Source organism: Manis javanica, chromosome 13 (assembly GCF_040802235.1).
Source record: "Manis javanica isolate MJ-LG chromosome 13, MJ_LKY, whole genome shotgun sequence".
Lineage (NCBI taxonomy): Eukaryota > Metazoa > Chordata > Mammalia > Pholidota > Manidae > Manis > Manis javanica.
The window spans coordinates 78,420,743-78,438,653 of NC_133168.1; the positions used below are offsets into that span (position 1 = coordinate 78,420,743).

The window sequence follows — 17,911 nt, forward strand, 5'->3', positions numbered from 1 at the left end:
GTCGGTCCAGCTAACACTCAGGAGGGGATTACATGGATTCCAGGAGATGAGAACCTGTGGCTATGTCAGAGGTTGCAGATGCAGTTCTGCTGGGTGTTGCCAGTTTCCACCCCCAGCAGGACGTACAAATCCGCATTCCCACCAGTGACGTATGAGGATGCATTTGCCACAGCCTGGCCAGTGGATGTCCTGTGGGGCATTTCTGTTTACATCAATTTGACCGGTGAAAAATACTGTCTCAATGCTGTTTTAATTGAACTTCTTCAGTTATGAGTATGAACATTCTTTTCATGCATTTAAGTGCCATTTTCAAATATTTTTCAGGTGAATTGCCTGATTGTGGATTTTCCCACATTTGCCTCACAGTTGTCTCTTGTTCTTTAGTTTTAGAGTTGTTTACAGAGTTATTAGCCCTTTGTGACATAAGCGGCAAACTTTTTCTCCCAGCTTGACAGCGCCTTTCGACCTTGTGTATGGCACTTTTTCCAGGAAGAACTTAAAAATTATTTTGGTGGTCAAGTTTATCATCTTTTCTTGTATTGCCTCTGAAGTTTCAGTGACAGCTTTAAAGCCTTTCTTTACACTAAGGTTAAAGAGGAATTCACCCATGTTTCTCTCTAATATTTGAATTCCCATTTTAACTAGTATCCTTGTTTCATTTGGTATTTATATAATGTAAGATACAGATCTATGTCTAGTTCCCAATGGCCACCCAGTGGTCCTGGCAACATTTATTAAAAATCCTTTTATATCTTTTGGTATTGAGAAGTCCACTATCACTGACTTACTCTTTGCCCCAGGGGTCTGAGAGGCTACCTTTTTGTTATATTTAATTTCCTTTTGTGTTTGCATCTATTTCTGGACTTTCTGCTCTATTCCACTGGTCTACTTGTCTGTTCATGCACAGTTTTAATTTAAAAACTGCAGTGTTTTAATTTAAAAGTTTTAGAGTATGTTTTAATGTCTGGTTGAGATAATCCACCATCATAGTGTTTCATTTTTAGTGTTTTCCTAACTGCATTTGCATGTCTATTTTCCGCATGAACTTTAATGTTAATTTGTCTAACAGCATAAAAAGAAAAGGCTGCACACGATCCCTCCCTTGGTCTCCCTCTTTCCTCAACCCCCATAGAGTTGGTATTTTTGTTCTAGGATGATGTGGGCGTCCACAAGCCATTGCTTGTGTTGGTCCTGTAATAGACTTTACCTAGGTGATCAATCACCCTAATTTCTATGCCTCTTGTAGCAGTTTCCCAGCTTTTTCTCTGTCTTTTATCCTACTCCTTCCTTTTAAGACAATTTCCAACTTGCAGGAAAATGTTTGAGGCTTTTTATGTGTGGGACTACTAATGATATCCTCCCATCAAATGACAATGTGGATAAGCCATTTTTTAACATTCAAAGTCCTTTTCCTTTAATACTTTAAAAACACTACACCTTCATCCTTTTGTACCATTTTGCTGTTGAGAAGTCCACTGTCAGTCTCTACGTTATTATGTGTAGAGAGGGTGCAGGTAATTTGTCATTCAACCGGGACACTTTTGAGAATGAAGAGGCTCTGCTGATAATGAAGCCTGGAGAGTAAGTGTGAACCAGGATGGCGCTGGGCAAACTAAGACATATGGTTCACTTATTTATAGTTCGGTTAGTCACCCTTACCACATGATTCTTTCTCTCGGAAAGCTTTTAGAATGTTCTGTTTGCATTTGATATCCTTAGGTTTTACTGCAATACTCTAGGTGTGAGTTTTCCATTGTTACCCGCTGCACCATCTAGAAATTCTTTCAATCTGAACCATTTCTTTCTTCTTTCCTTCCTTCTTCCCCACCACTTCCTTCCATCTTCCCTCCTTTCATCTCTGTTCCATTGATTCCTGCTCTCATTTCACTCCCAGACTTTTATTGTAGCCACTTACCCAGGCAACACAGGCGGTTTCAGTCCATGTAAGATGAACTTATTATGCAAATTTTTAAAAGGCATTCTGTTTCATCCTCTGCCTCCACTACATTTTAATCTTTGAGGGCTTGCAGAGCCTTGGACACTGATAAAAGTCTCTGGGGCTGCATTGTCAGGAACCTGGGCCTTCCCCAAGAAGACAGTGCCCTGTAATAGCTGTAAAAGATTTCCAGATGCACATGGCCTCTGCTCATTTCTCAGCAGGCTTGTGGACAGGAAGACTTGGGTATTGTCCTTAGTTGCGAACAGAATCACCCTGACCAGTTCAAGCAGGAAAGCTGTTTACTCAAGGCTAGGATGTAACTCAGAGAAGTGAGCAGAATGGGAATGAGTTTTGAGACTATGCTTGCAACACCCAAAAAGTCTGGGGGACTGGACAGAAGGTTGCCATCGCTGCAGCCACCACAGAGTAACACCCGGCCTCTGCCTGAACAGGCACCCCTTCTTGGCGGGGAGCACTCTGCAGGCCGCCCACTTCCTGCAGCACTGATGTCCAAACAGCAGAGGCACGAGAGGGGCCTGGGCACAGAGGGACGCCCACCCTGGCTCCAGCTGCCGGAGGTGGGATGGGAGGCAGAGCTGATTCACAGGGTGTTTGGGAACTGCCGGAAATATAAAAAGGCTATTCAAATCATTATGGGCCATGATGATGACAGATGTTTGCCTTGCAGCCCCTGGGAGCTACAGTCTAGCAGAGGAGGGAGACACGCAAACATTTTCATAACTGCCCAAGGCTGGAGGACCGAGATACACCTAGGACGGCCTATCTCATCTAAGACAGCTAATACCAACCGGAAAAAATGGACAGTTTCTTCCAGTGTTTGTTTAAATCTGTTTCTAAGAAAAGGAAGCCTTTTACATTTTAAATAAAGTTTGCAGACTTCTCTCTCATATGTCCAAGAATATTTCAGGCTATTTTGAAAACATGGTAAGTGTGCCTGTCCAACTGAGACATGATCTCATTTATTTGGAGACCGTTCAGAACGTCTGCCCAGAAAAGTGACAAAGATTCGTTCCCACCCCTCAACTGGCCTGTGCACCCCAATTGTTTTTAATGAGTTTCTCTTTGCTCTAAGCAGCAACTTTTGAAAACCACACTAAAAAACCATTAAGTTTTCATCACTCTTAATTAGAAAGGCTTCTAGAAGAGAGTAGAATGTGGCTGAGTTTAAATGAAGCAAAACTTAAAACCCGGAGTCTGCTGGTTAATCCCTTACAGGTAAACCGTGTTCTCTTACGCTTCACTTTGCAGACACAGGGTTTTTTTTCCCTACAAACTGCAGGTTTGTGGAGGCCTGTGCCAAGCAGGCCTATGGGTGCCATGTTTCCAACAACATTTGCTCACTTTGTGTGTCTGTATTACATCTGGGTGATTCTTATGATATTTCAAACTGTTTCATTATTACTTTATTGTGGTGATCTGTGGTAAGTGAGCTGTAATGCTGCTGTTGTAATTGTTTTGGGGCATCACAAATCATGAACATATAAGACAATGAGCTTGACTGATAACATGTGTGTTTTGATTGCTTCACAGACCAGTGGTTCCCCATCTCTCTCCCTCTCCTCAAGCCACCCTAGTTCCTGAGACACACAGTATCAGAATCAGGCCAGTTAATAACCCTACAGTGGCCTCTAAGTGTTCAAGTGAAATAAAAAGCCACATGTCTCTCACTTTGAATCAAAAGCTGCAAATGATCAGGTTGAGTGAGGAAGGAATGTCAAAGCCAAGACAGGCCTAAAGCGGGGCCTCCTGCACCAGTCAGCCAAGTTGTGAAGGCAAAGAAAAAAGTCTTGAAGGCAATGTACGTGAGTGACACGTACATTGTGAGTCCCAGTGAGTGACAGGGAGGTGAGGCAGCCCTGTGCTGACAGAGACCAAGCCTTGGTGGTCTGGGTGGAAGATCAACCCAGCCGCAGCACAGCACCCCCTGAAGCCAAAGCCTCACCCCGAGCAAGGCCCCGGCTCTGCAAGGCAGCAAAGGCTGCGAGAGGGGAGGAAGCCGCAGGAGAAAGTCTGAGGCCGGCAGAGGCTGGCTCTGAGGCTCCAGGAAAGGTGGTCTCCACGGCATCCGAGTGCAGGTGAGGCCGCAGGGGCTGGTGGAGGAGCCACAGCAGGTGTCCCAAGGCCCCGCTGAGGGGCACCGTGAAGGCGGCTGCGCCACCCAGCAGGTTTCCCAGGCAGACGGAACAGCCTTCTGTGGGGAGAAGACGCCATCCAGGACCTCCACAGCTGCAGAGGAGAGTCAGCGCCCGGCCCCCCAGCTTCCGGGGACAGGCTGGCTCTCATCGGGGGCGAGTGCCACTGGGGGCTTTAAGTTGAAGCCAGCGCTCACTGGGCATTCCGAAAATCCTTGGATTTTAAGAATTACACTGAATGTACTCTGCCTGTGCTCTGTGAATGGGACAACAAAGCCTGGATGACAGCCCATCCGTTTACAACATGGTTCACTGGATATTTTAAGCCCAGTGTTGAGCCTACTGCTCAGGAAACAAAGATTCCTCTCAGAATGTGACTGCTCACTGACAAGGCGCCTGGTCACCCAAGAGCTCTGATGGGGACGGACGAGATTCATGCTGTTTTCCTGCCTGCTCACACAGCATCCGTTCTGCAGCCCGTGGACCAAGGAGCAATGTAGACTTTCAAGCCTTAATATTGAAGAAATACATCTTGCGAGGTTACCACTGCCACAGAGTGATTCTCCTGGTGGATCTGGGCAGTCGATTGGAAACCTCATGGCAAGGATCCACCATTCTAGAGCCCACTCAGAACATTTAAGATTCTTGGGAAGAGGTCAAAATATCAACATTCACAGGAGTTTGGGAGAAGTTGATTCCAACCCTCCCAGAGGACTTCAAGACGCCAGTGGAGGAAGTCACTGCAGGCGTGGAGGAAACAAAATGAGAACTGGAATTACAAGTAGAGCCTGAAGACAGGACTGGATTGCTGCATCTCTTGACAAAACTTGAACGGATGAGGAATTACTTCCTGTGGATAGGAAAGTGCTTCTTGAGATGGAATCTGCTCCTGGGGAAGACGCTGTGAGGATGTTGAAATGGCAACAAAGGACTTAGAACATGACATAAACTTGATTGATGAAGCAGCAGCAGGTTTGAGAGGATTGACTCCAGTTTTGAAAGTAGTCCTATTGTGGGTAAAATACTACCAAACAGCATCATAAGCTACAGAGAAATTGTTTATGAAAGGAAGAGTCAGTTGATGCAGTATATGTCATGCCGCAAACTGTCCTATTTTAAGACATTGCCACAGCCACCCCAGCCTTCAGCAGCCACCCCCTGACCAGTCAGCAGCCATCCACATGGACGCACAAGCAGGAAAGCACCATTTAGCTACCCTCATGGAACTGTCTGGGTGGGAAATCTCAGGTGGGCCTTCCAGAGCTCCTGAAAGGACAGGGCCACTTGGGGGGGAGCCGGGACGAACCGCGGGCTCTGTGACTGGCGCTAACACAGGAGCCATAGGGAAGTGGATCTGACCTAGGACTAGCTTCCCTGATAAAGCCGTCGGAGCAGCTAGTCCCAGGCAGCCTTTCTGGGGTTCCTGTCATGTGATGCGCACCACCACCACCACCAGGGCCCTGGGAGGCCTGTGGGCCAAGCTAGTCAGCTTCCAGCAGATGGGGCATTTCGAGCTTATTTTTCTCTTATCTATAAACACACAATGCACATGACTGAGAAAACAGGAGCAACCCAAGATGAAAGATGTAAAAAGAGAGCAACTGGGCCCAGCCTGAAGAGCAGCTGGGCAGAAGTCTGACGAGCATGGGAGGCCTGCAGAGGGTAACTGTGCCAACTGCTGCCACAAGGGGTGAGGCAACACAGGCTGCATTATTTCTTCACTATGTCCTCACATTGACCCTCTGGACCACCTGCACAGCCGAGCAGCCAGTACAGGGCCAGGACCCACACATCTGGGAGGGGAAGTGTGGCTGTGGGGAAGTGTGGCTGTGATGTCACCTCTGCCCCACAAACTGAGCACAGCAAAGAGAGGAAACACCCTGTGGCTGAGGCCAGCAGCACACTTCGGTGCTAACCCTATGTGGCCACTTCATCCTGGGAGTTCACCACGACCCACTGTCTTCAAAATCTGTGTTTTATGATTTGAAATGAAAACATTTTGAGCCCTTCAGTGTTATTTAGAGAGAATGTTGTATGCAGCAATTAAACATTTTGAATATGTATTACTGGGCTTTGAAACTCAAGTTTTGCATCAGCCCAATCCTTGGGTTTCACCATCATGCTGCTGTTACGACTGAATGCTGGCTCCCTTTCAGGGTCACTGGGTTTAGTCGCTAGCAGCGTTCCCTACTATACCCACGAGGCTAAGGTGCCAAATGCCCTGAGCGCCCAGAACGTCTAGAAGACAGCTCTGCCAGTCCCCAGGATGCGGTGGCGAGGGCCGGGCACCTGCCAAATCCAGTGAGATCTAACTGGTCGGCCCTCTTGTGATGGGCTTACAGCTGAATTCCCAGTTGTTCTAAGTGTCCCTTCTGTGGATGACAGACCTTGGTAATTTTAAAGCAACCAAGAACCTTAAAGAAGAAATCCTGCTCTGGAATGCAGTTTCTCCGTTGGTGTGAATGGTGGGAATGGTGGGAAATTAGGCATCAGCTGCCTGCAGGGAGGACCTTTCACACCTCTAATCTGGTCTATCCTCACCTTTGTCCTTTCAAGTGCTCGGCCAGTGCAGGGCAAGCGGGACAGTGAGGACTTCCTGAGACCCCATCAGGGCGCCAAGGACCTGATCAGCCTATTGGTCCTGGCTCCTCGCTTCTGCACGGGGACTCCCAGCCTCCCGGTCCGCAGGGCTCTCAGCCTGCTCCTTCCTGTGCGGCTCCTCCTGGGCCCGCAGCCCCTTGCCCTTGCAAGTCTAATGAGCAGATTTGGGGAGCAGAAATGGCCTCCTCCCACTTCCTCCTGAGGTGTGAGAGCCGCTCATGGAACCAGCCTGCCAACTGGAGCTCCTGGGAACCTCCCTGCTCGGATCCCCGCACCCCTGTGCCTGCCTCCCGGGGCCCTGGCGTCTGCAGCGGGGTTGATGCCCAGGCCTCCCCCAGCAAAGTGGGGAGACCCCTCACTCCTCAGCCCCGAAGGCAGGGAGAACGAGATTCTTCCAGTGGCAAAAGGCCAACGGTGTCTGCCCAGCAATAGGACACCTGGAGATGGGACAGAAGCAAGGGCTCAGATGGGTCACTACTCCACGGGCTGCAGGAGATTTGCATTTTCCCCAAGTATTGTTACTTGTGTGACAGCATTGTAACTTCACTAACCCACTCACTCTGGGTTCCCAGCACCAGGCAGCCCTCACCTAGCCTGGGGCTGGTTACCTGCAGAGCAAGGTGCCTGAGGCGCCAAGAGGCAGCCCTGGCTGAATGCCTGCCACATGGGTCCAGCAGTGGAGGCCCAGGGTAGGGTAGAGGCCTGACCCTGCGGTTACGATCCCCTCCCAGATGGGAGGGGGCAGCACCAGTCCAGCGGCCCCAGCTCTGAACTTGCGCAGCTCTGTCAGCTGCCGAGCGCCTCTAACCAAAGCAGTGGGGAAGGCAGAGAACTATTCCGAGGGACTGCCAACAGGAAACGGCGCTACTCTTCATGGCAAAGCCTTGGAAACCCTAACTTAACACATGAGCTGAGCTGAGCTGAGCGGTCTGGACGCCGCTTTCAGGATCCCTCTGGTCATCTGGCCCGACTCTCTGGGGCAGCTCGGGGTTTACAGGCCCTGGCCCTGCTGAGGCAGGCCTCCTCTCACCCAGGTCCAGCGCAGTGCTTGTGGGGTGGCACCGGTGCAGCCTGTGGGACTGCGTCTCGATGGCTTCCTCCAGACAGCACAGTTCTCAGGTCACTGACTTCAGAAATCACCACTGCAGGGAGGCTAAGCTCCAGAACGCTGCTGTGCTTGGCCTGGTCGGCTACTCAGGCATGCTTCAGGTGCAGATTTTGGGGCTGTTTTCTCTGTTCCCTGCAAGGAGGAATGCAGCCTGAGAGGCTGAGATTATGCTACTGGCCATGTTTTCCAGAAACTTGCCTCCCCCTTTCCATCTTGAAGATTTTGAAAGCGTTCCATTTTTCACCTCATTGTCTTTCCAGGGTTACAGATATGTTTCTTAAGACACTTAGCAAGATATTTAATATCTCAGTTGACAAATATTTAAATCACTTATTGCCATTAAGTTACAGCATTTCAATATACACACTGCCTGACACTGGCAACGAGTGTGGGTATGTGGTGGCTATTAGCTGTCTCTCCGTCATTAAAGAAAAAGCCAAGAATTTTGAGTACTTAAAGTGCTAATAGCACAATATAGTCCTCTTTAGTTTTTCATTAAGTACATTTTAATAGATAATATACATATCACTGCAGATAAAACCATCACTGGGAATTACTAAGTTGATTGCATATTTTGAGTTATTCTTTACAAAGAGAAGTAAATATTCACTGGTAAGGCAGCAGAGAGTGGGTTCAGGGACTCTCAGCTACTTCTATAAAAATAGTCTGATTAGTAAAAATAGCATTCCGCATATTTTCCTTAGCATGATTATTCCCGACGGTTCTGTGGCGTTGCAGCAGCTGGAGGAGCTGTCCCTTCATAGAGCCGGTTCTCCATTTTCCATTGTTATGCCGATGCCTTTTTAGTCATTCTGGAAATAAACACGAAGTTCAATGAGATAACTTCACTACCAGCCTCAAAGGCCTTGGATGGCTTTAAGATGACACCTTGCAATATTTATTTCAACTTAAATTTTACAAAGACAGTAATTTCCTATTTCATGTTCACTTCATGTTTTAATAAGTGAAATTCCACCACATTGTATTAGCTGCCCGATCACTGTTTCAAATTCAAGAGCCCAGTTCTGCCCTGAATAGAGTTTCCCCAACTGCTACCAGATATCCAGGCACTCACACCCCCGAACCCCACTGCCTAAGATTTTGGTTTCATTTTCCTCAATACTTCAACACACAAATAGTTGAATTGGATTCTGCTTACTCGTGTTTGACAAGCCGTCCTCCCTGAATGAGCTGAGCAACTTCATTTGTGGCATGGCACGCGAAGAGAAGCCAGTTTCGAGGCTGTACCTTGTAGGCAAATCTCATGAATGTCAAGGAGTAACAACAGAGGGCTGCCAAAAATACCAAAGCAGAGAGAAGCCATGACTTGCCGTTTAGAAACCTTAGATTTGACAGCACCAGAGATGCCCTGGCTGCTAATCCCAAGAAGAACCTCTCCTGCTAAGACCACAGACAGATGACAAAAGCTTATATGCTTCCGTTTGAGGAGGAAGGAGGCTCACCAGATACTTTGTGCTACTCTCGGGTATCTTGTTACTTACTACTCAACTGCTTTGGGAGCACATTTTTAGGTAGAGTGGGCTGATAAGTTGTTTACAATCCATTATCTAAAAGAATTGCTATGTCATCCCCTCAACAACAATTTTATGGTCAAATATCAGGGTTTCAAGTAAACTTAAAGACACTATTTTCAAATAAAGTTCAAGAGGACACATTTTTCACCTGGGTGTACTAAACTGAAAGGCAAAAAGAACCTTACTCCTTCCTAGGTAAATATTCCAAAGAAACCCTGTTCCTTCCTCCTCTCCGGAAAAGTAATGCCTTCAAAGCCACCATATTCTTCATGTGAGTTTCTAATGGTGACCATAGTGTCTGGTGCTACAAACTTGGAATGGAAGCAGGAGCTAAATTATGCTAATTATATACAGAGAAGTCCTCCCAATTATTCACGCCTGCATCCTCACCGAACGTCATCCGCCCACTGATGATCTCTGGAGACTTTTTCATGTCATTGATGGCAGCAATGGGAAGACCCCAATTGGCTACTGGGCCCCAGAAGTGCTATAAAAAAGAAGAGGGAAAGGAGAGAAGAAAAAGACAGAGCTGTTTCTCTTAAACAATAATGTGCAACCTGAGAAAACGAATATTCACACATACATCTTGGACTTTTCCTGGTTGGCTGATGGACGCATTTGTTCAAGAGTTTGCCTATGACTCAGCAGTTCTTGCAAGATGATGAGCCCAGAACCAGAAAGGATTTGGCAGTTAACGAAGGTCCCCACCAACTTCCAGGTCACAACTAAGTGACCTGATGTCCTACGAGAACTGGTGTTAACTTTATCCCCAGTTTGCTCCTCATAACTTAAACTGTGTCAGAACCCTTCTCCATAATGTCATCTTTAAATCCATCAAACTTCTTTCTCAAATTGTCCTTAAGCTATTTGTCAATACCTCTGTCAGTGCAGAGCCTAAGTTGGGTATCTTTTTGAAGAAAGGAACTAACAGGAGAAACTGCTTCCCAGCTCATATGAGCTGACCTAAGATCAGAAAACCTCAAAATCTACACTAAGAGCCCCACACACTAAGACACTGAGGTTGAAAGATACTCTTGAGTAGCAACAGTCTATATTAAGAAATGGACTGACCTATTTTACTTCTACAACTACAACCTCCCAGGATACCCAAATCATGCTGTCCCTGTTTAGCAGCAGGGATATCTATCCAATTTAATTTAATTTCTAAGGCGGAAGTCTGGCTTTTCCCATTAAGTTTAAAAATTGTTTTATTAATGTACAACTTGCAAATAACACTTTTAAATATAAAAGAAACCACACACTGTTGGCTAAACACCCTTTTTAGTTATCAGAATATTAAACAGTGCTTGACTAAAACAGAGCATTTAAGATAAATTCAGACTGTGGCATACCATTCTAGACCTGCATTTTTAATACTGAACAGGAGTTATTAAAATAAAAGAATTCCGTAAGAACTGGCAGACAAGGGAAATACCAGAAAAATCAATGAGAATACATTTGGAATGATAGTAAGAATATTTTGAAATGTTTACTCGACATGCTTAAACGCAAACAAGAGGCCTATGCCTTGACTGGCTATAGAATGGCAGAGTTCCTACACAGCCAGCATGGTCAAGCATGCGGCCTGAGGTAGTGCCCTGCACAGTAGAAACGGCTGGTGGAAGGCATCTCTGAGGGGCTCTGGGGGATCATTTGTCCAACTGTGTTAACTGGGTGCTTCCTGAGACGCTCCCTGCTGACACTTTAACATTTTTTTCATCTGGAGGAGGCACAGCCATTTTCCTTTCTTCCTTGGCCCCTAGGCCCCTGGGAAGGACGGTTTCTGCCCTCCACGACTACTTACTGCTTTCCCACCTGTCCTTTTCTTGCGTGTCACTTCATTTTTCAGCTCTATTATTCCATAGTGATCTTCCTTTCCTCCTTTCCTGACCTGGCCTTTCTCCAGGACTATATAGACACCTTGATTGTAAACACTGAGAGGTACTTAAAATATATTTCTTAAAAAAAAATCTCAACACTAGTTCATTAAAGTATCTAACCTGAGAAAGCTAACTGTGCATCCTTTCAATCTAGTGCAAGCTTCTAGTTTTCAATTCCCATTTTTGAAGTAAGTGTTAAGCGTATGCTCTGTCAGACATTCGCCAGTCAGCGTATGGGCCCTGCAGAAAAGTTAACATCCGGGTAGACGAGCCCAGCCAGGGGCGCAGGGGGCCCTGGGCCCGAGCTCAGCAGCACAGTGGCTGGCTATGCCCTCAGGCAAAGGAAGCCGGGTCTGCTGTCTGTAACTTTGTTAATGCAGAAAGTCTGCAAGAGCCTGAAGTCAAGGAGAAATGATTCTCTTACCGTACTGTTTCATGAGAAGCCACCAAGGTTCAAACAGGAGACATGGAGGGAAAAAAAACAGATCAGACGCTTTGAAGGATTTCAGTTCCATCAGATTACTTCAACAGCAGACGCACCATGCGTTCAAGTTTCAGTAACAACTATGCTGTGAGCAGCACACATTTTCTTTTCCTTGAGAATATCTAGTAATATTTCTAATAACAAATTTGACCTAAGGAAATAAAATCTTAATTTTATGAAAAATAACCTTAATCCTTAGAGTGCAGCTGTCCAACAGAAACATAATACAAGCCACCACCAGGAGCCACGCAGGTGATTTAAAAATTTCTAAGCCATATTAGCAAAAGTAAAAAGAAACAACAGAAGTTACTTTTATTAAGTTTATTTATTCTAACATACCAGAACATTTTTTACATGTACTCAATAAAAACTTGGCAAGGTATCTTTTTTTTTTTTACCCTGTCTCTGAGACCTGGTGCGTGCTGACCCAGCACGGCAGCCTGGACTGGCCATACTTTAAGAGCTCAGCTACCGCCTGCAGCTTGTGGCTCTCGAACTGGACAGTATAGGCTTAAAGGGGGGATTTCTCTGAAAATGACAAGTTGGAGATAAGTGCAATGCTGCAGAATCTAATAACAATGAACTTTTACTAATATGTTCACAACAGAATGTGAACCCCTAAAATAGGCTTGTAATTTTATATTTTGTTCACTACTGAAACTAGAACCTCAAGTGGTGCCTTTCCCATTTATGAAGCATTCAAAAACTATTTGTTGAATAGTTTTTTTTCAGTGTGTTTTCTTGAATGTTAAACTTCATATCATTTAAAAATACACCAAAATTTTATAATGAATGACTTTTATTTCTAAATGGCAAGTCGTTTTTCCAGGATATAGCTTAATTGTTCTGTTAAGGCAAAATCTTAAAGTTTAGCTCCTGAAAGAGTCAGGGAAATAAAATGATAAAGCCCTTTATAAATGCACTCACACTCTAGTTGTTCTGATTTAGAGGTCGAGGAGGTTTTAATTTCCAGCATGATAATATTTGTTGACAGTGCTAATAATATGCTTCAGGTAACTTCCATATGAAATGTGAAAAGCCTAGGAAAAGCCTGTCTTTCAATGTCAGAGAATTCACAGAGAAGGGGCTGGAGTTGCCAGAGGCAGGAGTAAAGGGTAAAATAGGTGAACTGGGTTTTTTTTGTTTACATAGTAAGTAAATTTTTTTCTTTAATACAGTAATGTTGATCCCTTTAATAGTGATTTAATGGTTGTAAAAAAAATTACAGAATAAAGTCTTTCTAAATATTCCTGCTCAATACTAAAATCCACAACTCAATATCCCTTAATTTGGACAACATCAGAGTTGTCCAAAACACAAATCAACCACTCAAAAAAAATCTAAAAAGCATACTGGTACCCAGCCAAGCTGAGAAAAAAAAAATTCCAGTTTGTACTAGCTTCTGTCCCAAAGGAAGCAAAATTCATAAGCAACATACAAACTGCAATTTGAGGACAAAGTAAAACTGTGTAGCAAATAGACTTGATTTTCTGTTACGCTGCTTTTATTTTATTGCAGTGAAGGTTACACAGAACAAAACAAAACAAGCCCCAAAACACGACTTTCTTGCTCCTGTGTGACACCAACCCTCCCGGAGGGGAAACGCGATCTTCCTGGTGGAGGAGCATGGAAGCCCCAAAAGGGAGTGAACTCTACCCACCACCAAAAAGGGGGTGAACTTTATCTTGTTTTCTCCTTAACGGGAATAGTGGCCAGTTAGTTCAAGGTTTCTTCTAAGCTCGTTTTTATTTTCATGTCTCCTGGTCACTGTCAATCTCACTTTTCTTATTTTCCAAAAATTCCTCACAGAAACTCTTCTTTGAAAGTACTGTACTTTGGGGAACTTACAACTTGCTTATAGAAATGGACCAAACCAAATGGTTTATATTTCAGAATATAAACCTTATAGAAATATAAACGGTCTATTTATAACACAACCTAAAGTAAAGCTGCGTGAGATTTTGAGATACTCCAAATTGAAATTCTCTTTCTAGGTTGAAGGTGCTCACCTGTGTTTTATTTATTCTCACTAACTTTTATCAGATTTTCTAGTTCAAGTTAAAGCGAGGGAGAGCTTTAACAATTAAAACGTGTGATACTCAACAGTACTTAGCTGGTCAAAACGAAATTGGATAAGAGGACAGACCTCTGGAAACTGGACTGAACAGATACGAGACTGTTACAGCCAGTTCTGCTTCAACACTCAGCTTCATTAACTTTTTCAAGGTCAGTTACACAGCAGCAAAGTTAAACCAGGAGCCAGGGATGGGAGGCCGTGCAGCAGAGAGAGGGGGCCGTAGAGGGAAAGGAGGTGCACTACATGTACCTAAGCTTTCACTGCTTTTCAACACCAGTCTTGTGCATTACTGTTCTCCTCTAAAACCTAAGTCAACATTCCTGTTTTGGCTTCACAAGTGTGGTGCCCACAGGATCTCAAATGTTCTGCTTGGTCTAGATAATCAGTTTTCTATGTAGCAAGGCAAGTGTTGGACTCTGATTTCTAAGGTCCATTCCAACTCTAATATAATTTGGGAAAGAGTTTGTTTTCTGCTGCAAGTTCTCACCTGGGTAGTAAGTATAATGCCTTAAAGCTCTCTTGGAAGCAGAAGTTAATATTAACTCAGAATATCTTATTAACTGGAGAATATTCACACCCTCCTGATTAACTGACCTTAAAACATTCCAGGACCCAGGTTGTACTTTAGAAAACAGCCTTTGCACATATATCCAAATACATACATACATATGCATATATGTATATGTGTGTGTGTGTGGATATAGAGACACACATCTGTTCACCTCTTTCAGGACGGGAAGTAAATCTCTAAATGAACTCTGCACAGACCTTGATTAACTTAATCATCAAAATCTATGTCCTACCTCAGAAATTACCTGCTCATTCCCACTTACTCTTCTTAACCAAAATTCACGAGGGAGAATGAGAAGAGGAAGAGTAAAAAAAAAGAGCTATCACCTTTTACTCCATCAAGAAGGTATGTGAGGAAACAGTTCCTTAAAAAGAAAAAATGAATAGTGATCCAGAAAGTTCTTGATTCGAGATCCTCATTAAGAAGAAATCGGTGAGACAAGGTGGAAGGCACCAAAGAGAGGACCAGAGCGCAGGGGCTTAGACGTGGAACATTAATACAATTCAAAATAAGCTGAACACATTATTTTTGTCAAGCATGATGTCATTAAACAGCTACCAAAGCACAAAAGCACAGTTAACTGGCCGAGGACCACATGATTGGAAAGCAACAGAGGTAGCATTTGAATTCATCACCTAGGTGTAACAAGAGTGATTACTTGGTATTATTTACTACTGAGACCCTATTTAAATGTCCCCAGCTGTCCCAGAAATTCCTTTTTTGCTGTTTTTCCATACTAGATCCATTGATATTGGTTACAGCCTGTCTCTTAACTTTTCCCACTGAAGATAAGTAACATTTTAAAATAATTTGGAAATCCACTGTAAGAAAGGCCTCGTAATCTTGTTCACAAAATGTAATTGACAGAAGTTTATAATCTGTGTGAAATATGACTTTAAATTTTTGCTGAAAAATTCAGCTATGTCATTAATTTTTAAAATTCTCCAACAGTTTTAGTAGGCTTTAAAAGGAATGCAGATCTTCAGCTGGTAGGAAGTGCAATGCAGGGAACAAGTTACTGAGGAGGTGAGAAGGAATAGAACCTCATTTCTGATCAGGAGAGGCAGCAAGATTTTCTTACGTTTTATTCTCCTTTGCAAACAAAAAAGGGGCAAGCAGTGAGCAAGAAACTTGGAAGAACACAGAAATCTTTACTCAAGTAGGTTCTAGGAAGACAGGCTTCACTTTCTGGGAGAAAAAGCTAAAATAGTTTCTGATGAGTTCCAAGTTCAGACCTCACTACCCTCTAGCATGGACTGGCTTCAAGAAATCTGCTCTTGCCAAGAATGGCAGGTCGTCAAGGCCAGTATGACATCTCACTTAATCCATTAAGTTCACAGAAGCAATTTCTGGTCAAAATCACAAGAGCTTCACACCTCACTCTTGAGATTTTCACTTTTTCCATTACAGTACACTTTATAACATGTTTCTGCTCACACACACAAAAAAACAGCAGGATGTAATAAAAATATATAGTGATTTGGAGTTTCCAAATATTTTCACACCCCTCATCCAGTTTACTTTTCTCAGCAACCCAACCAGATGCGGCATTATCATTCAACCCAGTTCACAGCAGAGTAACTGAAGTCCACAGGGACTGACCTGCTCCGGATCACTCGGCTAGCAGTCATTCTTCTGAATCCTATTCTGGTCCCCTCCCAGGAAGCACTGTTTTGGACCCTGTGATTCTCTTCATTTAGTCAAAGCCTAATTAAACTAAGTAACACTGGAGAAAGAAGTGTATAAACATTAAAGCTACATGAAGTTCATCTTGGAAAAAAATGTTAGACCATATGTCAAGTAATCAACTGAAAAGCCTGGTTTTCAGAAACCTACCTAGCAAGGAAAAAAATTAGAAAAGCAGAGCTAATGCTCTTCCTTGAAAATATGTTAAACAAATTCTTCCTATGTAACAGAACGGTAGGTAAATCATCAACATATTTCTTATATGGATAAGACATAATCACTTTATTTTTACTTTGACCAATTTTATCCTTAGCGGTACTTAACAGAAGACTCTTTATATAAAAGACAAGTCATAAGTAAAAACTAAGGTAATACTGAAGGCCACAGAGAAACTTCACTGTAGGGACTAAGAATATCCTCAGCATTACTATTTGGCTCAGATTTTTCCAACACATCAGTCTGATAAACTGCTCTGCTCCACAGTACTGAACATCAACCTTAATCAATCACAGTCCTATTTTACAGAATCTTCTTATTTGGACAGTCAGGACTGAAGCTTGTTTCCAAATTCATTCTACCACGTGGAAGACTGAATAATTTTTCTTACCCTACTTCTCTGTAAAATGGTAAGTAAACAGCATTTACAATAAAATTCAGAATTTAAAATTGTTCTTTACACATTGGTAAAGTTAAGGTGCCTTCATACTGTACCCTTCGGATGGTTATTCTGGGGTTATTTCGCCACAGCTGTCATCAGTTTGCCTCTACACACAATTAACTACCAAAAAGCCACAGCCCTACACTTCCCTGAGTTTTAAAATCACACACAGTGAAAACTAAAAATTACACTCCTAAATAAACTATTGAAAACTTTCAGTAACATATTTTGAAACAAAGTAAGAGGTAAAAATAAAATATAGAATGCGTGTCTTCGTGCCTGCCTTTCAGTGGTGAACGCCCTTTATTCTACTGGAAAGGAGGGGTTAATGGAAAATACTAAAAGTATGCCTTGGAGACACATTTTTTTACTTTGGTTGCCAGGATATTCGTTTATAAAACATTTCGGATTTGATTCTCTCCCACGCTTTTAGTCCTTAAAATGGGAAACCGAAAGGCGAATTGGACCTGGCACCCGTTATTTCGGTTTTCCGTCGCTTCCCATCGCACACCTGGCCGGCAGGTGCAACGAGGAGCCGCGGCCCCGGCACAGCCCAGCCGGGAACAGCCCCCGCCCGACTCTCCGCGCCCGTCCGCGCAGGGGCAAGGGTCCTCCCGCCCGGGCTCCAGCCGCCTCCCCGCCGCCCCGTCGCCCCGTCGCCTGGAGCCCGGCCCGCGGCCCTGCCCTCGAGCCCTCGCGACCCCTCTTGCCCGGCGGCGGTGACCGCGGTCACCTCATGAGGTAGTCCCGGAAGTCCTTGCTGCGGACATAGTCCGCCGCCTTCCGCACCAGCGCTCCCGCCATGGCTGAGCCGGACAGCAGGCCGCCCGCCGTGCCCTCGCAGCCGCTCCTCGCAGCCCAATGACCCCGGCCGAGGGGACAGCGGGACTCGTGCCGCGCCGACGCGCTCGCCTCACGACAGCAGGCCCCGCCTTACGGCCGCGCCGCGCCGCCCGGCTCTCAGCCAATGGGACGGCGCATGGCGCGGGTGGGAAGGGGGGTGAGGGGCGTTGCCGTAAAACAGCCCGGCGGGCGCGGATTGGCCCACGGGAGCCGAGCCCGGAAACCCGGGCCAGGCGACAGTGCGCGGCGAGCGGCGTGCATTCGGGTCCCACTCGGGCGCGGGGGTCGGGTCCCGGGCGGCCTCCTGGGAAGGGTGCGGCCTAGGAGTGCATGAAGCCGGCTCGGCTGCCCAACCGTGGGCAGGGGGTGTGGGTGG

The 17,911-nt window shown here is 45.0% G+C and overlaps 1 protein-coding gene across 2 annotated transcripts; it reads right to left on the bottom strand.

The window, feature by feature from the left end:
- Window positions 1-8,284: 8,284 nt before the first annotated feature.
- MPC1 (mitochondrial pyruvate carrier 1) lies at window positions 8,285-17,613 on the bottom strand. Of its 2 annotated transcripts, XM_073219880.1 has the most exons (5): window positions 17,426-17,613; window positions 16,516-16,519; window positions 9,727-9,823; window positions 8,961-9,093; window positions 8,285-8,613 (listed from the first exon to the last, which is right to left on the bottom strand). In XM_073219880.1, exons 1-5 carry the CDS (start codon window positions 17,494-17,496, stop codon window positions 8,589-8,591), a joined length of 330 nt encoding a protein of 109 aa, XP_073075981.1. In that variant the 5' UTR covers window positions 17,497-17,613; the 3' UTR covers window positions 8,285-8,588. The 2 variants fall into 2 exon arrangements, with proteins under 2 accessions (XP_073075981.1, XP_073075980.1); XM_073219879.1 differs by lacking the exon at window positions 16,516-16,519 and having other exon boundaries at window positions 17,426-17,602.
- Window positions 17,614-17,911: the final 298 nt, after the last annotated feature.